The following is a 19460-nucleotide window of genomic DNA, read 5'->3' as shown; positions in this document are numbered from 1 at the left end:
CCAACCTTGCAGCCCTGGAATAAATCCCACTTGGTCGTGGTGAATAATTCTTTTAATGTACTGTTGAATCCTATTGGCTAGTATTTTGTTGAGTATTTTCGCATCTGTGTTCATCAAGGATATTGGTCTATAGCTCTCTTTTTTGATGGGATCCTTGTCTGGTTTTGGGATCAAGGTGATGCTGGCCTCATAAAATGAGAGTGGAAGTTTTCCTTCCATTTCTATTTTTTGGAACAGTTTCAGGAGAATAGGAATTAGTTCTTCTTTAAATGTTTGGTAGAATTCCCCCGGGAAGCCGTCTGGCCCTGGGCTTTTGTTGTTTGGAGATTTTTAATGACTGTTTCAATCTCTTTACTGATTATGGGTCTGTTCAGGCTTTCTATTTCTTCCTGGTTCAGCTGTGGTAGTTTATATGTTTCTAGGAATGCATTCATTTCTTCCAGATTTTCAAATTTATTGGCGTAGAGTTGCTCATAGTATGTTCTTATAATAGTTTGTATTTCTTTGGTGTTAGTTGTGATCTCTCCTCTTTCATTCATGATTTTATTTATTTGGGTCCTTTCTCTTTTCTTTTTGATAAGTCGGGCCAGGGGTTTATCAATTTTATTAATTCTTTCAAAGAACCAGCTCCTAGTTTCTTGGATTTGTTCTATTGTTTTTTTGGTTTCTATTTCATTGATTTCTGCTCTGATCTTTATGATTTCTCTTCTCCTGCTGGGCTTAGGGTTTCTTTCTTGTTCTTTCTCCAGCTCCTTTAGGTGTAGGTTTAGGTTGTGTACTTGAAACCTTTCTCGTTTCTTAAGAAAGGCTTGTACCGCTATATATTTTCCTCTCAGGACTGCCTTTGTTGTGTCCCACAGATTATGAACCGTTGTATTTTCATTATCATTTGTTTCCATGATTTTTTTCAATTCTTCTTTAATTTCCCGGTTGACCCATTCATTCTTTAGAAGGATGCTGTTTAGTCTCCATGTATTTGGGTTCTTTCCAAACTTCCTTTTGTGGTTGAGTACTAGTTTAGAGCATTGTGGTCTGAAAATATGCAGGGAATGATCCCAATCTTTTGATACCGGTTGAGTCCTGATTTAGGACCGAGGATGTGATCTATTCTGGAGAATGTTCCATGTGCACTAGAGAAGAATGTGTATTCTGTTGCTTTGGGATGAAATGTTCTGAATATATCTGTGATGTCCATCTGTTCCAGTGTGTTGTTTAAGGCCTTTATTTCCTTGCTGATCTTTTGATTGGGTGATCTGTCCATTTCAGTGAGGGGAGTGTTAAAGTCCCCTACTATTATTGTATTATTGTTGATGTGTTTCTTTGATTTTGTTATTAATTGGTTTATATAGTTGGCTGCTCCCACGTTGGGGGCAGAGATATTTAAAGTTGTTAAAACTTCTTGTTGGACAGACCCTTTGAGTATGATATAGTGTCCTTCCTCATCTCTTATTATAGTCTTTGGCTTAAAATCTAATTGATCTGATATAAGGATTGCCACTCCTGCTTTCTTCTGATGTCCATTAGCATGGTAAATTCTTTTCCACCCCCTCACTTTAAATCTGGAGGTGTCTTCGGGCTTAAAATGTGTTTCTTGGAGGCAACATATAGATGGGTTTTGTTTTTTTATCCATTCTGATACCCTGTGTCTTTTGACAGGGGCATTTAGCCCATTAACATTCAGGGTAACTATTGAGAGATATGAATTTAGGGCCATTGTATTGCCTGTAAGGTGGCTGTTACTGTATATGGTCTCTGTTCCTTTCTGATCTACCACTTGTAGGCTCTCTCTTTGCTTAGAGGACCCCTTTCAAGATTTCCTGTAGAGCTGGTTTGGTGTTTGCAAATTCTTTCAGTTGTTGTTTGTCCTGGAAGCTTTTAATCTCTCCTTCTATTTTCAATGATAGCCTAGCTGGATATAGTATTCTGGGCTGCATGTTTTTCTCATTTAGTGCTCTGAAAATATCATGCCAGCTCTTTCTGGCCTGCCAGGTCTCTGTGGATAAGTCAGCTGCCAATCTAATATTTTTACCATTGTATGTTACAGACTTCTTTTCCCGGGCTGCTTTCAGGATTTTCTCTTTGTCACTGAGACTTGTAAATTTTACTATTAGGTGACGGGGTGTGGGCCTATTCTTATTGATTTTGAGGGGCGTTCTCTGAACCTCCTGAATTTTGATGCTTGTTCCCTTTGCCATTTTGGGGAAATTCTCCCCAATAATTTTCTCCAGTATACCTTCTGCTCCCCTCTCTCTTTCTCCTTCTTCTGGAATCCCAATAATTCTAATGTTGTTTCGTCTTATGGTGTCACTTATCTCTCGAATTCTCCCCTTGTGGTCCAGTAGCTGTTTGTCCCTCTTTTGCTCAGCTTCTTTATTCTCTGTCATTTGGTCTTCTATATCACTAATTCTTTCTTCTGCCTCATTTATCCTAGCAGTGAGAGCCTCCATTTTTCATTGCACCTCATTAATAGCTTTTTTGATTTCAACTTGGTTAGATTTTAGTTCTTTTATTTCTCCAGAAAGGGCTTTTATGTCTCTCGAGAGGGTTTCTCTAATATCTTCCATGCCTTTTTCGAGCCTGGCTAGGACCTTGAGAATTGTCATTCTGAACTCTAGATCTGACATATTACCAATGTCTGTATTGATTAGGTCCCTAGCCTTCGGTACTGGCTCTTGTTCTTTTTTTTGTGTTGAATTTTTCCGTCTTGTCATTTTGTCCAGATAAGAGTATATGAAGGAGCAAGTAAAATACTAAAAGGGTGTCAACAACCCCAGGAAAATATGCTTTAACCAAATTAGAAGAGATCCCAAATCGTGAGGGGGGAGAAAGGGGATAAAAAGAGGTTCAAAAAGGAAGAAAGAAAAAAAAAAAGAAAAAAGAAAAAAAAAGAAAAGAAAAGAATTTAAAGAAAGAAAACAAATAAGAAAAATATAAAAAAGAAAATATATATATATTAGATAAACTAGTTAAAAAACTTTAAATAAGAAAAAGGTAAAAGTTAAAAAAAATTTAACCAGAAGGCGAGAAGAAAAACAAAAAATGAAAAAGAAATAATTAAAATTAATTGCAAGACTAAAAAAAAAATCACAGGGAAAAAGCCATGAGTTCCGTGCTTTGCTTTCTCCTCCTCTGGAATTCTGCTGCTCTCCTTGGTATTGAAACCGCACTCCTTGGTACGTGAACTTGGTCTCGGCTGGATTTCTTGTTGATCTTCTGGGGGAGCGGCCTGTTGTAGTGATTCTCAAGTGTCTTTGCCCCAGGTGGAATTGCACCGCCCTTATCAGGGGCCAGGGTGAGTAATCTGCTCGGGTTTGCTTTCAGGAGCTTTTGTTCCCTGAGCGCTTTCTGTAGAGTTCCGGAGGACGGGGAATACAAATGGCGGCCTCCTGGTCTCCGGCCCGGAGGAGCCGAGAGCCCATGGCCCCACTCCTCAGTGCGCCCTCAGAGAACAGCGCCCAGTTACTCCCGTCTGCCTGACCTCTGGCCGTGCTCCGAGCTCACCGAGCCTACGACCGGTTCAAGGTAACACCGAGCTGTGAGCTTACTGTTGCCTTGTCTCTGTAGCCGGCTTTCCCGTTCCAATACCCGCAAGCTCTGTGATACTCAGGCACCCCCGATCCTTCTGTGACCCTGCGGGACCTGAGGCCACACTGACCCCGCGTGGGCTTCGCCTCGGTTTAGCCTCTGGAGCGATGTCCCTCAGCGGAACAGACTTTTAAGTCCTGATTTTGTGCCCCATTGCGCCGCCGCTTGCTGGGACCCGGCCCCTCCCCCTGGGGTCTATCTTCCCGTCGCTTTGGATTCACTTCTCTGCCGGTCCTACCTTTCAGAAAGTGGTTGTTTTTCTGTTTCCAGAATTGCTGTTCTTCTTCTCTTCGATCTGGGGATGGATTTTCAGGTGTTTGCAATCTTTAGATAAGCTATCTAGCTGATCTCCGGCTAGCTGAAGTAGTCTCAGCCTGCTACTTCTCCGCCATCTTGACTCCTCCCTTTCTTTTTTTCTTTTTAAACATGCTGTTTCAAAAGAGTGATGGGTGCCTACTGTATCCAATGCTATTCAATGTGTATGAAAGTATTGTATATAAGTATTAGCTAGAGCAATAGAAGAAAGAAAGAAAGAAAGAAAGAAAGAAAGAAAGAAAGAAAGAGAGTGAGGGAGAACAAAAGGAAGGGAGGGAGGAAGGAAGGAAGGAAGGAAACAAAAAGAAGGAAAAAAGAATTGAGAAGGAAAAAAAAATTCCATCATTTTTCCAAATGACATGATTTCCGACTTTAAAAAGCAAAAACTCCACTAATTATTTAGAGTTAACAAGACAATTTTTCAAAATAGTTGAAAAGAAATTAAATAGATAAAATTTAGTTGAATGTCTGCATACCTGCAACAGTTAAAAAATACATTATACAAAAATATATAAAAGAGGGGCGCCTCGGTGGCTCAGTGGGTTAAGCCACTGCCTTCGGCTCAGGTCATGATCTCAGGGTCCTGGGATCGAGTCCCGTATCGGGCTCTCTGCTCGGCAGGGAGCCCGCTTCCTTCTCTCTCTCTCTCTGCCTGCCTCTCTGCCTACTTGTGATCTCTATCTGTCAAATAAATAAATAAAATCTTTAAAATATATATATATATATAAAATAAAAAATTAAATACTAATAATTATAAGACAAAATATAGAAGCTGTCTATGAAATAAGCTATGAAACTTTATCAAAAGACATTTAAAAAGTCTGAAATAAATATGTCAATATATGATGGTTAGGGATTGTAATACAGTGTGAAAATATTCAGTCTTTCCAAGTGAATCTTTAGTGTTGATGAAATTCCAATCATGACACAAAAATTATCTAAAAAGAAAAATAAAAAATTCTCAATATACTAAAAAATAGAATTCTTCTCTAACTGCTAAGGAATGTCTATAAAAGCCTAAGTCTAACATCATACTTTATGGTGAAAAACGTGAAACTTTCTTATTAAAATCAGGTGCCAGGCAAAGATGTCCCTTCTCACTACTCTTTTTTGACATTATGCGGGAAGTTCTTGCTAATGCGTTAATGTATGAAAATGAATAAAAGCTATATGGATTGGAAAGAAAGAAAGGAAAACATCTTTGATCATGGATAACATGCTTGTCCATGTAGAAAATCTGAAAGGATTAACAACAACAAATTCCTAGAACTAATAAATAATTAGTTATTAATAATTAATAAATAAAAGTTAGCTTACAGGATTCAAGGTTAAAACTTAAAACTCAATCACTTGCTTATAATACCAGCAAGGAAAAAACAGAACTTAAATTTAAAGTCACAATACTGGGACGCCTGGGTGGCTCAGTTGGTTAAGCAGCTGCCTTCAGCTCAGGTCATGATCCCAGCGTCCTGGGATCGAGTCCCACATCGGGTTCCTTGCTCATCAGAGAGCCTGCTTCTCCCTCTGCCTCTGCCTGCCATTCTGTCTGCCTGTGCTCGCTCTTTGTCCCTCTCTCTCTCTCTGACAAATAAATAAAATCTTAAAAAAAAAAAAACAAAGTCACAATACTATTTCCTCTGGGATCTAAAAAAGAAATATTTATAAATATAGTTAATAAAAAAGTACAAGATCTAAATGAGGAAACTAGATAACTGATGGGAAAAATCAAAGAAAATCTAATTACATAAAGAGAGACTCCATGTTCATGGACAGGGGTACTCAATATTATCAAGATTTTGGTTCTTTCCAAATTGATCTATAGATTTAATGTCATCTCAATCAAAATCCCAAAAAGTTATTTCATATATTCCACAAACTGATTCTAAAGTTTAAATAAAGAGGCAGAAGATGCAGAATAATTAACAGAATACTGAAGTAGAACAAAACTGGAGAACTGACACTACACAATGTCTAGATCTACTAAAAATCTACAATTATCAAGATAATGTGGCAGTGGCTATAGAAATACAAATAGAATGATGAAACAGAACAGAGAACCCAGAATTAGACTCAAATAAATACAGTGAACTGATTTTTGACAAAGAAGTAATAGAGCAAAGGTAGTCTTTTCAACAAATGATGTAAGAAAATCTGTATATCCACATACATAAAAATAAATCTAAACATAGACTTTACATCTTTCATGAAAATTAACTCAAAATGGATCATACCCTAAATGTAAAATGTAAAAGTATAAAATTCCTAGAAGATGAGATGGGAGAAAACCTGAATGTCCTTGGGTGTGGCAATATTTCTTTTTTTTTTTTTTAAGGTTTTATTTATTTATTTGACAGAGAGAGATCACAAGTGGACAGAGAGGCAGGCAGAGAGAGAGGGGGAAGCAGGCTCCCTGCTGAGCAGAGAGCCTGATGTGGGACTCGATCCCAGAACCCTGAGATCATGACCTCAGCCGAAGGCAGCAGCTTAACCCACTGAGCCACCCAGGTGCCCAGCAATAATATTTCTGATACAACTTCGAAGGCGTGATTCATGACAGAAATAATTGATAAACTGAACTTCATTAAAATTAAAAACTTCTACTCTTCCAAAGACATTGACGGTAATGAGAAGACAAGCCATAAACTTTCTGCAAAAAATATTTGCAAAAGGAACACCTGATAAATATGCAAAAAACTCTTAAAACTCAACAATAAAACAGATGACCCAATTAAAAAGTAAGCCAAGGACCTTAACACACACCTCACAAAAAAGATACATGGATGGCAAATAACCATATGAAAAGATGCTCGGTATCATTTCCTCAGGGAAATAAGAACGTGAGATATCACCACAGACCTATTAGAACGGTCAAAATCCAAAACAGTCACAACACCTAATGTTAGCAAGGATATATAGCTAGAGGAACTTTCACTCGTTGCTGGTAGGAATGCAAATTGATAGACACTTTGGAAGATACTTTGGTGGTTTCTTACAAAATTAAACCTACTCTGACCATATGATACAGCAATTGTACTCGTTGGTATTTACTCAAGGAGATGGAAACGTATGTCCACAAAAAACCTACACCTAGATGATTAGAGCAAATTTATTCATAATTGCCAAAATTTGAAAACAAAGATGTCCTTCAGTAAGTGAATAGGTAAATAAATTGTGGTATATCAGACAATGCAGAATTGTTCAGTCCTGGGGAATAAAATGAGCTATTGGGGCATGAGAAGATATGGAATAACTTAACTGCATTTTTATTAAGTGAAAGAAGACAACATGAGAAGTCTACATACTATGATTCCAACTATATGACATTTTAGAAGAGGCAAACCATAGAGATAGTAGAGAAATTAATGATTTCGGAAGGTGCTGGTCAGGGAGGAATACAGCACAGAGGCTTTTTATGGCAATAATGGATACATTCTGTATATTTGTATACATTCCGTATACATTCTGTATGTTCTATAATGGATACATTCTGTATATTTGTTCAAACTCATGGAATGCTCAGCAGCGAGAGTGAACTTTCAAGTAAACTGTATACTTTGCATGATTTTGATATATCAGTGTAGGTTTATTGGTTGTAACAAATGTACCACTCTGGTGGGGGATATTGATAATAGGAAAGGCTTCACATACATACATGTGTTGGGGCCAGGGTATATGAGAAATCTCAGTTATGTTCCTCTCAATTTTCCTGTGAACCTTTAACTACCTTAAAAAAGCAAATTGTTTTAAGACAATGGACTAAGTGAACATTCATATTTAATTTTTAGAAGTTGAATAGGAATATATGTACCTATATCTTTAGTACATCATATACATGTGTGTAAATAGCCGTTAATTTGACTAATATGATTAGCTAATCATAATATATGTATATGTATACATATGCTTAAAGTAAAACACAGGAAGGCTTATTATTTAAGTCATAAAATAGACAAATCAATTTTTCTGACTATAACCAATATCATTTTACTTATTTTAGTAGTTCTACCCAGTATAATTAGAGTTAAAATATCAGTTTAAATAATAGTCCAGGAAGAAAAACTTAGAGACAGTTTAATAACTTGCCTGCAAAATGCATAGGAATCATCCAAAACAAAACAAAAACCATTTTTTATAATAATAAAAAAATTCACTACAATGCATGTTTTAAAATTATTATATAAAAATATTCATTTTCTTTTATTATAAATAAAGCTGGTTGACATGACAACAAAAAATCTGTTTATAGTACTAACCAAAGTATATATAAAATTTGTAGTAATTGTTTAGCATCTGTATGTCTGTATCTGTATTTATATTTATAGAGAGATGAGAGAAAGGAAGAGAAGGAGAGAGAGCAAAAAAAAGTAGCAATATCTACTTAAAGACATAGAAAAGATTAAAATAAATGGAAAAACATAATTTGTTTCTGGATAAGAAAACTCAAATTGTAAAGATATAAAATTCCCTTAAATTAATCTATAAATTTAATCAAAATCTAATTAAAATAGCAGCAGGACAGAGTTCATTTCACTTAATAAAATGAAATACAAATTTAACTGAAGAATAAATATGGTAAACTAGTCAGAAAAAGTATTTTTAAAAGTGTAATGAGGTAGAATATAGTCTTAAGAGGTATTAAAAGATGAAAGCTAGAATAATTAACACTTTGTTATTGTGATCAAAACATATAGATCAACTATAAGTACAGACAGGAGTTCAGAAATAGGGGTTCCCTGCTCAGCAGGGAGTCTGTTTCTCCCTCTCCTTCTGCCTCTGCACCCCACTTGTGCTCACTTGCTCTTTCTCTCAAATAAATAAATAATATCTAAAAAAAAAAAAGGAGTTCTGAAATAACAGCAAAATATACATGATATTTAATCTACAATAAAAGTGGCACTTTTTACAATTGGTGAGGAAATAAAAGTGAATTGTACTGGAAACAAATTATGTGTGCGTATCAAGCTATTTTTGCCCTTTATTACAAAAATCATTTCCTCATAGATCAATTTTAATGGTGAGGAGAACATAAAATTAGAATATTGTGTTTATTAGGACACTATTTATTAGGAATCTTTTCCCTTCTTTTTATCCAGTTCCCATTTAAAGTTTGGCTTAATTATAGAGTGAGACAACACTTAAAACTTACAAGTACAAATATTAGGGACAAAGAGATTTTTATTTTTAATCAGAATAATGGTATACACATTACATACTAATATGTTTTTTTTCACTTTCTAGTGAAAGTGAGACTTTTTTGTATAAAGTACCTAAGCAGTTTTCTACCTTTCTGCCTCCATCTTGAGAAGTTTGCCCTTTTGTTAATGATCAGATTATGAGACAAATAAGACCATTTACACCACTTTTCTCTTTAAGTATTGTCTGTAAGGATAACTTTTTCTAACCTCTAATAGATTACACACACTTAATATTTCTGAAGAGAGAAAAAGATATATTTCTGCAGAATATGACGTGCTTTTTGCTGTATTATGCATAAATACCTGTTAGGATTTGACTATCAAGGCTCAGAGTACCCAGCTATAAGGAAAAAAGCTATAGCTTATTAACTTAAGTTTCCTTTGTTTTTTGGGGGGTTTGTTTTTTTTTTTTTTCCTGTAAATAAGGAATAACTGTAACCCAGGAAACAAATCTGAGCCTCAGGATGGGACTCTGTGAGGTTCTCCTGGCTCACTTAGTTCAAAAGACTCCTCTAAGTAGGATATTTACCACACTTCAGAAGTTATAAATGAAATGCAGACATATTTAACTATATAAAATGTTAATTAAATGCCACATAAAATAATTTGTCAGAATATAACAGAGAAAATAAGGCAATGAGAATTCTCATATTTTAACATAATATAGAGCTGCTATAAATCAAGAAATATATCACAGTCAACTCATTTGGGAAAAAAAGACAAAATATATAAATATTTAAAAGACAAAATATTTTTTAAAAAGTTAAAAATAGCAAGACATTTTGGATATTAAATTTTAAAGATGAAAATTGTCTTAGTAAATTTGGACTGCTATAACAAATTACCATAGGCTGGGTGGTTTAAACAACATTTATGTCACATTGTTCTGGAGCCTTAAAGTCCCAGAGTAGGATGTCAGTGTAATCTGTTTCTTGGTTAGGCTTTATTACTGGTCTACAGACAGACAAATGTCTTCTTGCTGTGTCATCTTCATGGCTGAAAGAGAGCTAACTAGCTCTCTGGCCTCTGCTTATAAGGGCAGCAATTCCATTCATGAAGGTCTGCTCTTACGACCTGATTACCTACAAAAGGCCCCATCCTCAAATACCATCATGTTGTGATTAGAGCTTCAACATATGAGTTTTGGGAGCACTCAAACATTCAATAACAGAAATTTTGAAATAATTTTTTTTCACTTACTATATTATTAAAACTGTTAAGCTGGAAAACCTAGAGCAATTGAGTATGTATGTCTCTACAAGCTAAATTGCTCGATTCAAGTTAATTGTGGTGAGTTATAGTTAACAGTGGACAAAACCTGGAGTCAAGCAAAGTGACGATCAACAAAAGACTAATAAAATAAATTATGGTATATTCATTTGATGAAGAGCTATTATAAAGAATAACTATGCTGTGGAGGTTAGCAAGATGTTTAAACAAACAAATTAAAAAGCAAGATACCAAACAGTATAGCAATATATTATTCACCCATTATGTACAAATCAAACAAGTGGATAGATAGGCTGTTGTATAGATATTATATCGATGGCTGGATAAGTAGATATGTAGATGGGTAAGAGACAGATGAAAAGTGTCTTTTGTAGAGGAAAGCCCATCGATTTTTTTAAAATAAGTCATTTTGGAGAGAAATACTAGGGTAGGACAGGACAGGATTAGAAGGCAGAAAGAGGAGGCTTTCACTCTTCATTTTGTCTTTTTATATTTAAAACAATTAATCATGTTGCATAGAGCAATATGAATTACTCATGGAACATTTTATTTAATACAGTATACAAAGAGAAAAATGCGTAATTCATAAGGGAACAGCATAATGAACTCTCTTCTGTGATATACACATTTAACTAGTACGCAGATTAAGAAACAGATTTTACCCCAGAAATATCCTTTATGCATTCACGTCTGGTCTTGGTTTTAACATGACTGATATTTGGGTTTAATATTACTGATATTATTTAATGCTGGCCTATAATTCCAAAACTAGTTTTTCTTTGTTAAAGGAGTCTAGATTTATTTTATGAGGAACAACATTTTTATGAAGTAACTCTTTTAAAAGTCATTAATTAACATTTTATTATTTCAATAGAGGCAGATAGTCACCAGTGGTTCCCCAGAAACCAGAAAAGTAAAAATGAGGTTCATGGTTTTTTTTTTGTTTTGTTTTTTTTGTTTTGTTTTGTTTTGTCTTCATATTCTTTTCCTCTAGAAAAAGAAGGAATGGTGCATTTCTACTTCATGATGTTTGACACCTCAGCGTGGATGACTGCAATTGGCTGGTCCAGCTCGGCTTGGTCTTACAACTAGGGGTTTAGTTCTTTACATATCAGATACCAGGGCTGGAATGTCCATGATGACATTTTCAACTCTGAGAATTTAGAACCATATACCAAAAACCTACTGCATATTTTCTTATGAAATATCCACGGATTTTTTGCAATAAATCTAAAAATATCCATATATCAATTTTAGAAGTGCCACAGAATTATGGTAGAAATACAATGCATGCACAATACAGTACATGTAATTATTGTAGAAATAACAATATACAAATGCTCACACACATATACATACCAGTATCCCCTTGTTTTGACATCATAATGTTATATTTTTCTCACTGGAAATGTGATTGTTTAAAGTTTTTCTTTTTATTACCCACATGCAAAAACCTGTAACTACTTATGCATAAGCTTCAAACCAAGTAAATTTAGACAATTTTGCACAAGAATCTACTTCTTTGACTGTCACATGCACTTGGTTGCATTTAAATTACAAAGAGGAATGTGGAGCAAGATAGAGATTTTTCAGGTTCAAAGCCAGCACAACATTACCCTTGAGTTACTGGATATGATTTTCCATAAATATATTTTCCTTCCGGGAACCAATATATGCATTCTAGAGAAAAGGCAGAGAGCTGTACTGTGACATTTAGTGAAAATTCAGTTTTGAAATGGACCTGTGGCTTCAAACTATTATCTCACTTCCATGCATCTTAGATCAAGACCACTGAAAAACTGTTTATTCAAAAGTCCAAATGTCAGCATGAAGTGTTCAGGAATTAATGTTATTCTGAGGGTGTGTTGTGTGTGTATTTGTGTGTGTATTGGTATTTTCAAAGAAAGTTAAATATAAAAAGTCGAAATACTCTTTCAGCTATGAAGTAGGCATTTTTATTACTTCTAAATTCTGGCTTAGTAGAAAATTTGAGTTTAAATATAAATCATCTCAGTGTAATAGATGATTTCTAAAAACAAAAAATTAAAGTGTAAACTTGAGATATGAGGTAAATCCTAAAAGAATCACCTAAATGAAATGCAGGTCATTGGAAAGGGAAGGCATTCCAGAGAACATTGTTTTAAAAACCTTTGCAGAAGTAGCTACTTCTTTATAGTATATGTGTGAATAACTTTGATTTAAAAATTAGCTCTTTCCCATCTTGCAGGATGGCCAGTGAGAAATCTGAGAAGCTGGATACTAAGGAAAGAGAAACTTGAAGCCAAGAAGACTGATGCTGGTGGCAAGAATGGTAATCTTGGGACGCCTGGGTAGTTCAGGAGGTTAAGCATCTGCTTTCTGCTCAGGTTATGATCCCAGGATACAGGGATCAAACCCCACATAAGGCTCCCTGCTCAGTGGGGAACCTGCTTCTCCCTCTCTCCCTCTGCTTGCTTTCCCCCAACACACACTTGTGCTCTCTCTCTCTCTCAGTAGAGTGAAAATCCTAAATGTCTCACTCATGCTTTCAGGAAGAAGCTGAGTAAAACCACACAACAGAGAGGTGAGATCTTCAACACAGAGAAAGAGATATATTAGATTGTAGAGCAGCACAGGTTGATCAGAAAGTTCGGGACACACAAATTCTGCCAAATATCAAAGCTATGCCTCAGCTTCAGACCTACTTCTGCTCTGTGTCTTTTTTCACAAATTGAGTTTATCCTGACAAATTAGATGTTCTAAATTTCCCCCTTTTTTTTTTCTAAATTTCTTACAAAGAACCTAATTAAGTAAGTGATTCATTAAATAAATAAATTGATAATAATAATTAACGTCACCCTTTAAATAGTGAAACATTTTAAACAGGGAACATTTCTATCAGATAATTTCTATATCTCCCACCTAATTCAGTACAAAAATTGTTTTTTGCATGCTTCCAGAGAGCAGGCAAGATGCAAAGCAGAGAGATAAATATGCCTGGTCGTATCATAAAGGAATTCTATGCTCTGGAGGTAAGACACTGGTACGACAAACATAGCAAGAGAGAGAATGTGGTAAGTGACAAGAAAGCAAGAAGAACTTCTCTTCTGCCACACAGCTCCATATTGCCTGAAAATCAGCCACCTCTGGTAAATTTTGGTTATATAACCAAAATATGCTATGGTTCATAATCAATCACTAGTACCCATGGAAACAGAGCCAACCACCCAGCTTCAATATAAACTAGGAATGATACCTTGATGTTGCATTTTCCTTCTCTATGCCTCAGGACATCCATAATGTTATGTACTAGCCCTTAAAGAAACTTGAGTGTGCCCTGAAGTCTCCACTTCTTGTGTGGCCATCTCAATTTCATGGTGCTTACCTTATTTTCTTGTGCACCACAATTCCATAGGAATCAGATAGCTTTTATCCTATTGTAACTATCACATCTTCCAAGCTAAAAAGTATTTGCATTTCTTTAAGATATTTATCAGTCAGATGAACCACTTTACTCATCTTCCTTGTTTCTATGATGTGCCACCCTCTTGCCAACTCCCATTTATCCAGTGAAAATGTACTTCTTAACTCAGAAGTTTTACTTTCCCACAATTGCATAATTCTTGGCAACATCAATATCCACATAGATAGTTACTTTAGACAGCACATCATTTTTCAGTTTCTTATCTCTAGTAAAATTTTCCCCAAATTTTCTTCACCTACTCTCTCATAACAATACTCAGGATATTTCTAATCATCAAAACTTGACTTCATTTTCAAAAATTTCAATGCAAAAGCCCTAGTTTTCCAAAAATAAATCTTTCCTTTTAGTTTGCTTTATCATGGACTTTCATCTGTCCATTATCCATTTCCCTCACTTCACTTGCTTTATTGAGCAGCGTAGAGTCTATGGTGCATTAGGTGCATTACTCCTCCACAGGCCTCCATAAGTATTTTTGAATCCATCCTCTGCTCCTTTCTCATCTTGGTCACCATACTTTCCTTCTGAAATTCCAAATCTGAATGAACTTAAAGAAAACCTGAACATGTCATTCCAAAATATGCCACTTTGATATATTGATTATTTTGAATTAGAAACACTTTAAGGAGCCCCTGGGTGGCTCAGTCAATTAAGCATTTGCCTTCAACTCAGGTCATGATCTCTGGGTCCTCGTCCATAGGGCTCCCTGCTTACCAGGGAGTCTGCTTCTTTCTCTTCCTCTGCCCCTCCTCCCTGCTCATGCTCTCTCTCTCTCAAATAAATAAAGTCATTATAAAGAAAGAAACAAATAAATAAATAAAAGTACTTACAAAACCACAGATGCAAGAAAGACATTTTGACCCTCCTTTTTCTTCCACAAAACAGAAGATGAAACTCATGTGAAAGTTACTTCCCTGTACCAAGAGGAATGAAGACATTCTTATCACTAGAAATGGAGAATTTAGGGCCAACAATTCTATACCAAAAACCTTGTTAACCTAACTTTATCTTCCTGTTACTTCTTCCCCATTTACTGTCCATAATCCAAATCTCTTTGAGTTGTCAATTCTTGATGAATGTATTGTTTCTTTGTCTAACAGGTTTAAGAGCTTCTTGCTCTGGACAAGTCATCATTCTTCTGAGAAGTCTTCCATATAAGTGTAAAAATTTAATAAAATTGATATGCTCTTCTTCTCCTAATCTGCCATGTATTAGTTTAATTCCTAGGCCCAGCTACATACCTAAAAGTAGAGAAGAATTTTTTTCCCCCAACAAACAAAAACATGTATGTCTTCCATGGGCCTGTGACCAAGCAGCTAAATCACATATCCAAGCAAATACAGCAGTTGCACTTCACATTCAATATCTAAAGATTAAAATGGGCTGCAACACTGTCTGATCATTCTACTCTTCCAGTAGTTTACTCACTTTCTCATTCCCAGGAAGATTTTGTCTTATCTTCTATTTCCAAATGCGTGTTATCTTACCTCTCTTTTGCTAGCTCAGATGGTGAGCTTGCCTCACACATTACTGAGAAAAGAGAAATCATTAAATAGATGATTCATCTTTTATCTTTCACCTACAAAAACCAATCCAGGCAAGGCCATCAGTGACCTCAAAGTTGCCAAATTCAATGTTCTTTCTACTTACACAACACTGCACAAGCCCTGTATTCAATACTGTTAACATGCCACTTCTGAAAACATTTATCCTCTCCTGAATTTTGTACCATCATACTTTCCTTGTTCTTCTCTTTTCCCACCTCTCTTTTTCCAAGCTCCATATATGAAATTCCCTAGGGTTCTGACCTAATATTACTGCATACTTTTTATTTTCTTTTGGGACATAGTTTACAAAAATTTTTGTGTAATTTTGCCAGCTTAATGTTCTCCCCATAATGTCAGACACTAATGTTGCATATACTTTTCTTAGATGATTCTCATTGTCTTTTATATTCTAGTCACTTTGTCTCTATTTATCTTACTCAGGGCAATACACACAGAATATATATTTGTTTGTTAAATGAATGAATAAACAGAGCTACTGTGATTTTAATACAACAGTAATATTTATATCTACATGGATAAAAGCTTAGAGAAGAGGTCAATGATTTGATATTTCCTCTGTGTTTTCACAATTTTTAGAAACAGCAGGTTTTCACTGTTCCTTTCTCTCACTGAAAGTAATCATATCCTGCTATTACAATCTTTTTCTTTCTTGATAGCTGTAACTGGCAGCTTTATCTTTTCTTGTGAAACTGTGTCTATGCTCAAGCTAAGGAGGTCTTTACCGGCTTGCAGCCAGAGTGGGAGACTCTGCTCCAAGGGAGAACCTGCTTTTACTTTGGTGCCTACAGGGCATTTGACATCATTCATTTTGATCAGGCTACTTCCTACCTTATTAGTGATGCTACATGCTTCATGGTGTGGGTTAATTTCCTCTTACAGATCTGCATAAATTGTCAACATTATCCTATATCTCAGCTACATATTCCTTTAGGGAATTGACCAGCATACCTTCTCTCACTTGAATACTATATTTAAACTCCCTAAATATCTATATTGGAATATGCCTGGAAAAAAGAAAATGAGTATCTGGAGAATGTCTGGTTATAAATGTTATCTGAAGTATAGTTCAATAATATCATTTTATATATGAACAGTTGAAATACTGGCTTAGTTTACCTGCTATTTTTGAGCAGCCTCTTGTCAGCTTTCTGTTTGTTTAAATAGGATCTCCCTTGGGGCGCCTGATGTCTCAGTGGGTTAAAGCCTCTGCCTTCAGCTCAGGTCATGATCCCAGTGTCCTGGGATTGAGACCCTCATCAGGCTCTCTGCTCAGCGGGGAGCCTGCTTCCTCCTCTCTCTGCCTGCCTCTCTGCCTACTTGTGATCTGTCTGTCAAATAAATAAATAAAACCTATAAATAAATAAATAAATAAATAAATAAATAGGATCTCCCTTTCCTATAACTTTTCTGTAACCATTAAATATACCATGTAGCATTAAATATGGATTATTAAGAATTAACTTAATTCCTGATTTTGTATTCTGAGATTTCAAGTTTTATATACCATAAGCTTTATTAATATCAAAATGGAGGTACTTACTATTTGGTGAGTCATGGAGAAGAGCATAACTGCTCTTTAAGAAATAAAGAAAATTTAAGGATGGATCAACTAAAATGAAATAATACACTGCTATAAAGAAGCTCTCAGGAGCGCCTGGGTGGCTCAGTGGATTAAGCCACTGCCTTCAGCTCAGGTCATGATCTCAGGGTTCTGGGATCAAGCCCCACATCGGGATCTCTGCTCGGCGGGGAGCCTGCTTCCCCCTTTCTCTCTGCCTGACTCTCTGCCTGCTTGTGATCTCTCTCTCTGTCAAATAAATAAATAAAATCTTTTAAAAAAAGAAAAAAAGAAGATTCTCTTAAAAAAAAAAAAAAGCAGCTCCCATATACATGGCTTAAGCCAGTTTTGCCTACAGGTAAAACCCCTTTAAATGTGTTTGTTTATCTCTATTACTGATCTTTATTTGCACTGGTGTATGCTAATAGTTTAGGGAAGGAATTGTTTCCTCCATCTTTATTAATGGCAGTGAGTAGGGTTGATTTTGTGTAGGAAACAGAAACCACTGTACTATATTTTAAAAAGAGATATTTTAATATGAAAAGTACTATGCTTTTGAAACTATTGAAAGGGACGAAATGATAAAATAGGCTTCTCAGAAGGATACACAAGACAATTCCTACTTTCCAAAGAAGGTACAACCTCTCTGGACTCAGAGCATGACTTTTTAGAAAGTTGCCATTGGTTTCACTGCATTGCAAAACATATCCCATCTACTCTTCAGCATGTTAGAACCAGAAAGCTAGTGCCACCACCACAGGTACAAATGTGTCTTGACACATACCAGTTGGAGATGGACATGGGCACTGATTCTGGCCCACTGACTGACATGACCACCTCTTAACCTCTTAACATCCACAATCTAGACGTGGTCTACTGGAAATCTGTTTCAGACAAAACTAACTCCATATCCTTTCTTTCCAAAAGAAAATAACTAAATAACAAGAGGGTTCCTTGTGTTCCATTTTAACCTTCTAAAGCTCAAGAGAAAATGTCGTTTTTAGCTTTATGGCATTCAGAGTAGGAAGTGTGAGTAAATACTACATAACTTTGACCAAATCCACCTTAAATATCTGTGAAGAAAACCAATACTGAAAGTGGGCATCAAAAATCCATTTAAAAGATTGGTGACAGATATCCCATTTCACAGATACTATGATTTTGAAATAGTGCAAACTATAGAATCTGTTCTCTGTTCCTCAAACTCCCCTTATCCTGAAATATTGGAACTTTCTAATTCTCTAGCCTTTCTCTTGCCTTTTACCTTGCACATTGTTCTGAAACCGTACATCATTACCTCCCTACATGCTATGTATTGGCCTATCTGTCTACTTCGGGAGGCCTTATTTTATCTCCAGCTTCACTTGCATTTACTTTCTCCTATATGCTCCCAAAGTTCTCAGTGTAAATCTCTATCATAAATTACCTATTAACATGCCAGTATATTCCAATAGGTCATAAAGTTTTCAAAGACAGTCTTTTGCTTCTGTACTTAGTGCACATAGCCGGTGTGCAGAACAAGTTATTTAAATCTATGTTCAAATGCCATTTTCAGGCTTTCTGGTACCATTTAAATATCAGTTAAACAAACTTCCATTATATTCAAAGTGCTGTGTTGCTGATTACACGTACCAGAGGATTAGATACTTGACAGTGGAATGACAAACGCCTTTATAGTAGAGAATAGAACAAAAAATATACAGCCGTTTTATGAGCTTCTTATATCTAAACATAGCTATCGTTACTAATTGAGGGGCATTGGGAAGAAAAATTATCTGTGAGTTATCACTCATTCCGCTACTAATGCCCAAGTAATTAAAATACCAAAAAATTCTTGTTCAGGTCCTGAAGATGAAAAGCTGGCCAGGGCTAGGGTGGGAAGGGACAAGCAAAAGGAGAAAGAGAGAGAGAGAGAGAGAGAGAGTAGAAGGAAAGGAGGAAGGAAAGAAGGGAGAGAGGGAGGGGGAGGGAAAGAAACAGGGGGGAGGAAGGAAGAAAAAAACCGGATGAGTTAAAATAGAGTGAGAGTAGGCTTTTTTTGTTTTAGTGAAATCCTAATAATTTCTTAATTCCTTTCCAGTTTCTGTAAATACAAATGAGAATTTTTTTTGTAAATAAAAGAGTCATTAAATGATCTAAATTATAAAAAGGTTGTAAAAATTCCAGAAGTGTATTTTTCCTGAAAGAGGCCAGTCTCTAGAAATTTGCCCTTTGGATATACTCACCAAATTTCACCTGAATCTTCTTGGAAATATATAAACATAAAATTAAAAAAAAAAAAAGAAATGTGGAAGCTCACATAATAATGATGAATATTATATGTCATCCATGTTGACAACTGTTGTTTGAAGTCACAAATTTCTTTAAGACAAAAAAAGACATGTGATTCTATGCACCAAAACATTACACAAAAAAATAATGCCTTTTAAGTACAGATAAAATGGACTTTAATATCTCGCTTTTCTTGACTTTTTTTTTCCTCTTCCTCATTCTCCCTTCCCTTACTTCTTTTTCCTTCCTATATTGAATTTGTGAAAATAAACTGTGGT

At 35.6% G+C, this 19460-nt stretch overlaps 1 protein-coding gene across 8 annotated transcripts in view; it reads left to right on the top strand.

The window, feature by feature from the left end:
- Positions 1-19460, top strand: part of LOC309849073 (uncharacterized protein) — a 414440-nt gene that overhangs the window by 291307 nt on the left and 103673 nt on the right. For 6 of the 8 annotated variants that reach the window (XR_014303466.1, XM_082701297.1, XM_082701296.1 and 3 more), the window contains one exon: positions 12553-12636. Coding sequence is in view for 5 of the 8 variants with exons in the window: in XM_082701299.1 (XP_082557425.1) it covers positions 12553-12636 (84 nt within the window). In the remaining 3 variants the exon portion in view is untranslated. Of the gene's footprint in view, positions 1-12552; positions 12637-14885; positions 14986-19460 lie in introns of those variants that run through there. The other 2 variants (XR_014303467.1, XR_014303468.1) reach the window with 1 other exon arrangement.

This window comes from Mustela nivalis (genome assembly GCF_964662115.1).
Source record: "Mustela nivalis genome assembly, chromosome: 15".
Classification (NCBI taxonomy): domain Eukaryota; kingdom Metazoa; phylum Chordata; class Mammalia; order Carnivora; family Mustelidae; genus Mustela; species Mustela nivalis.
The sequence above is the reverse complement of the archived record's forward strand: the minus strand, read 5'-3'. Positions and strand labels throughout refer to the sequence as shown.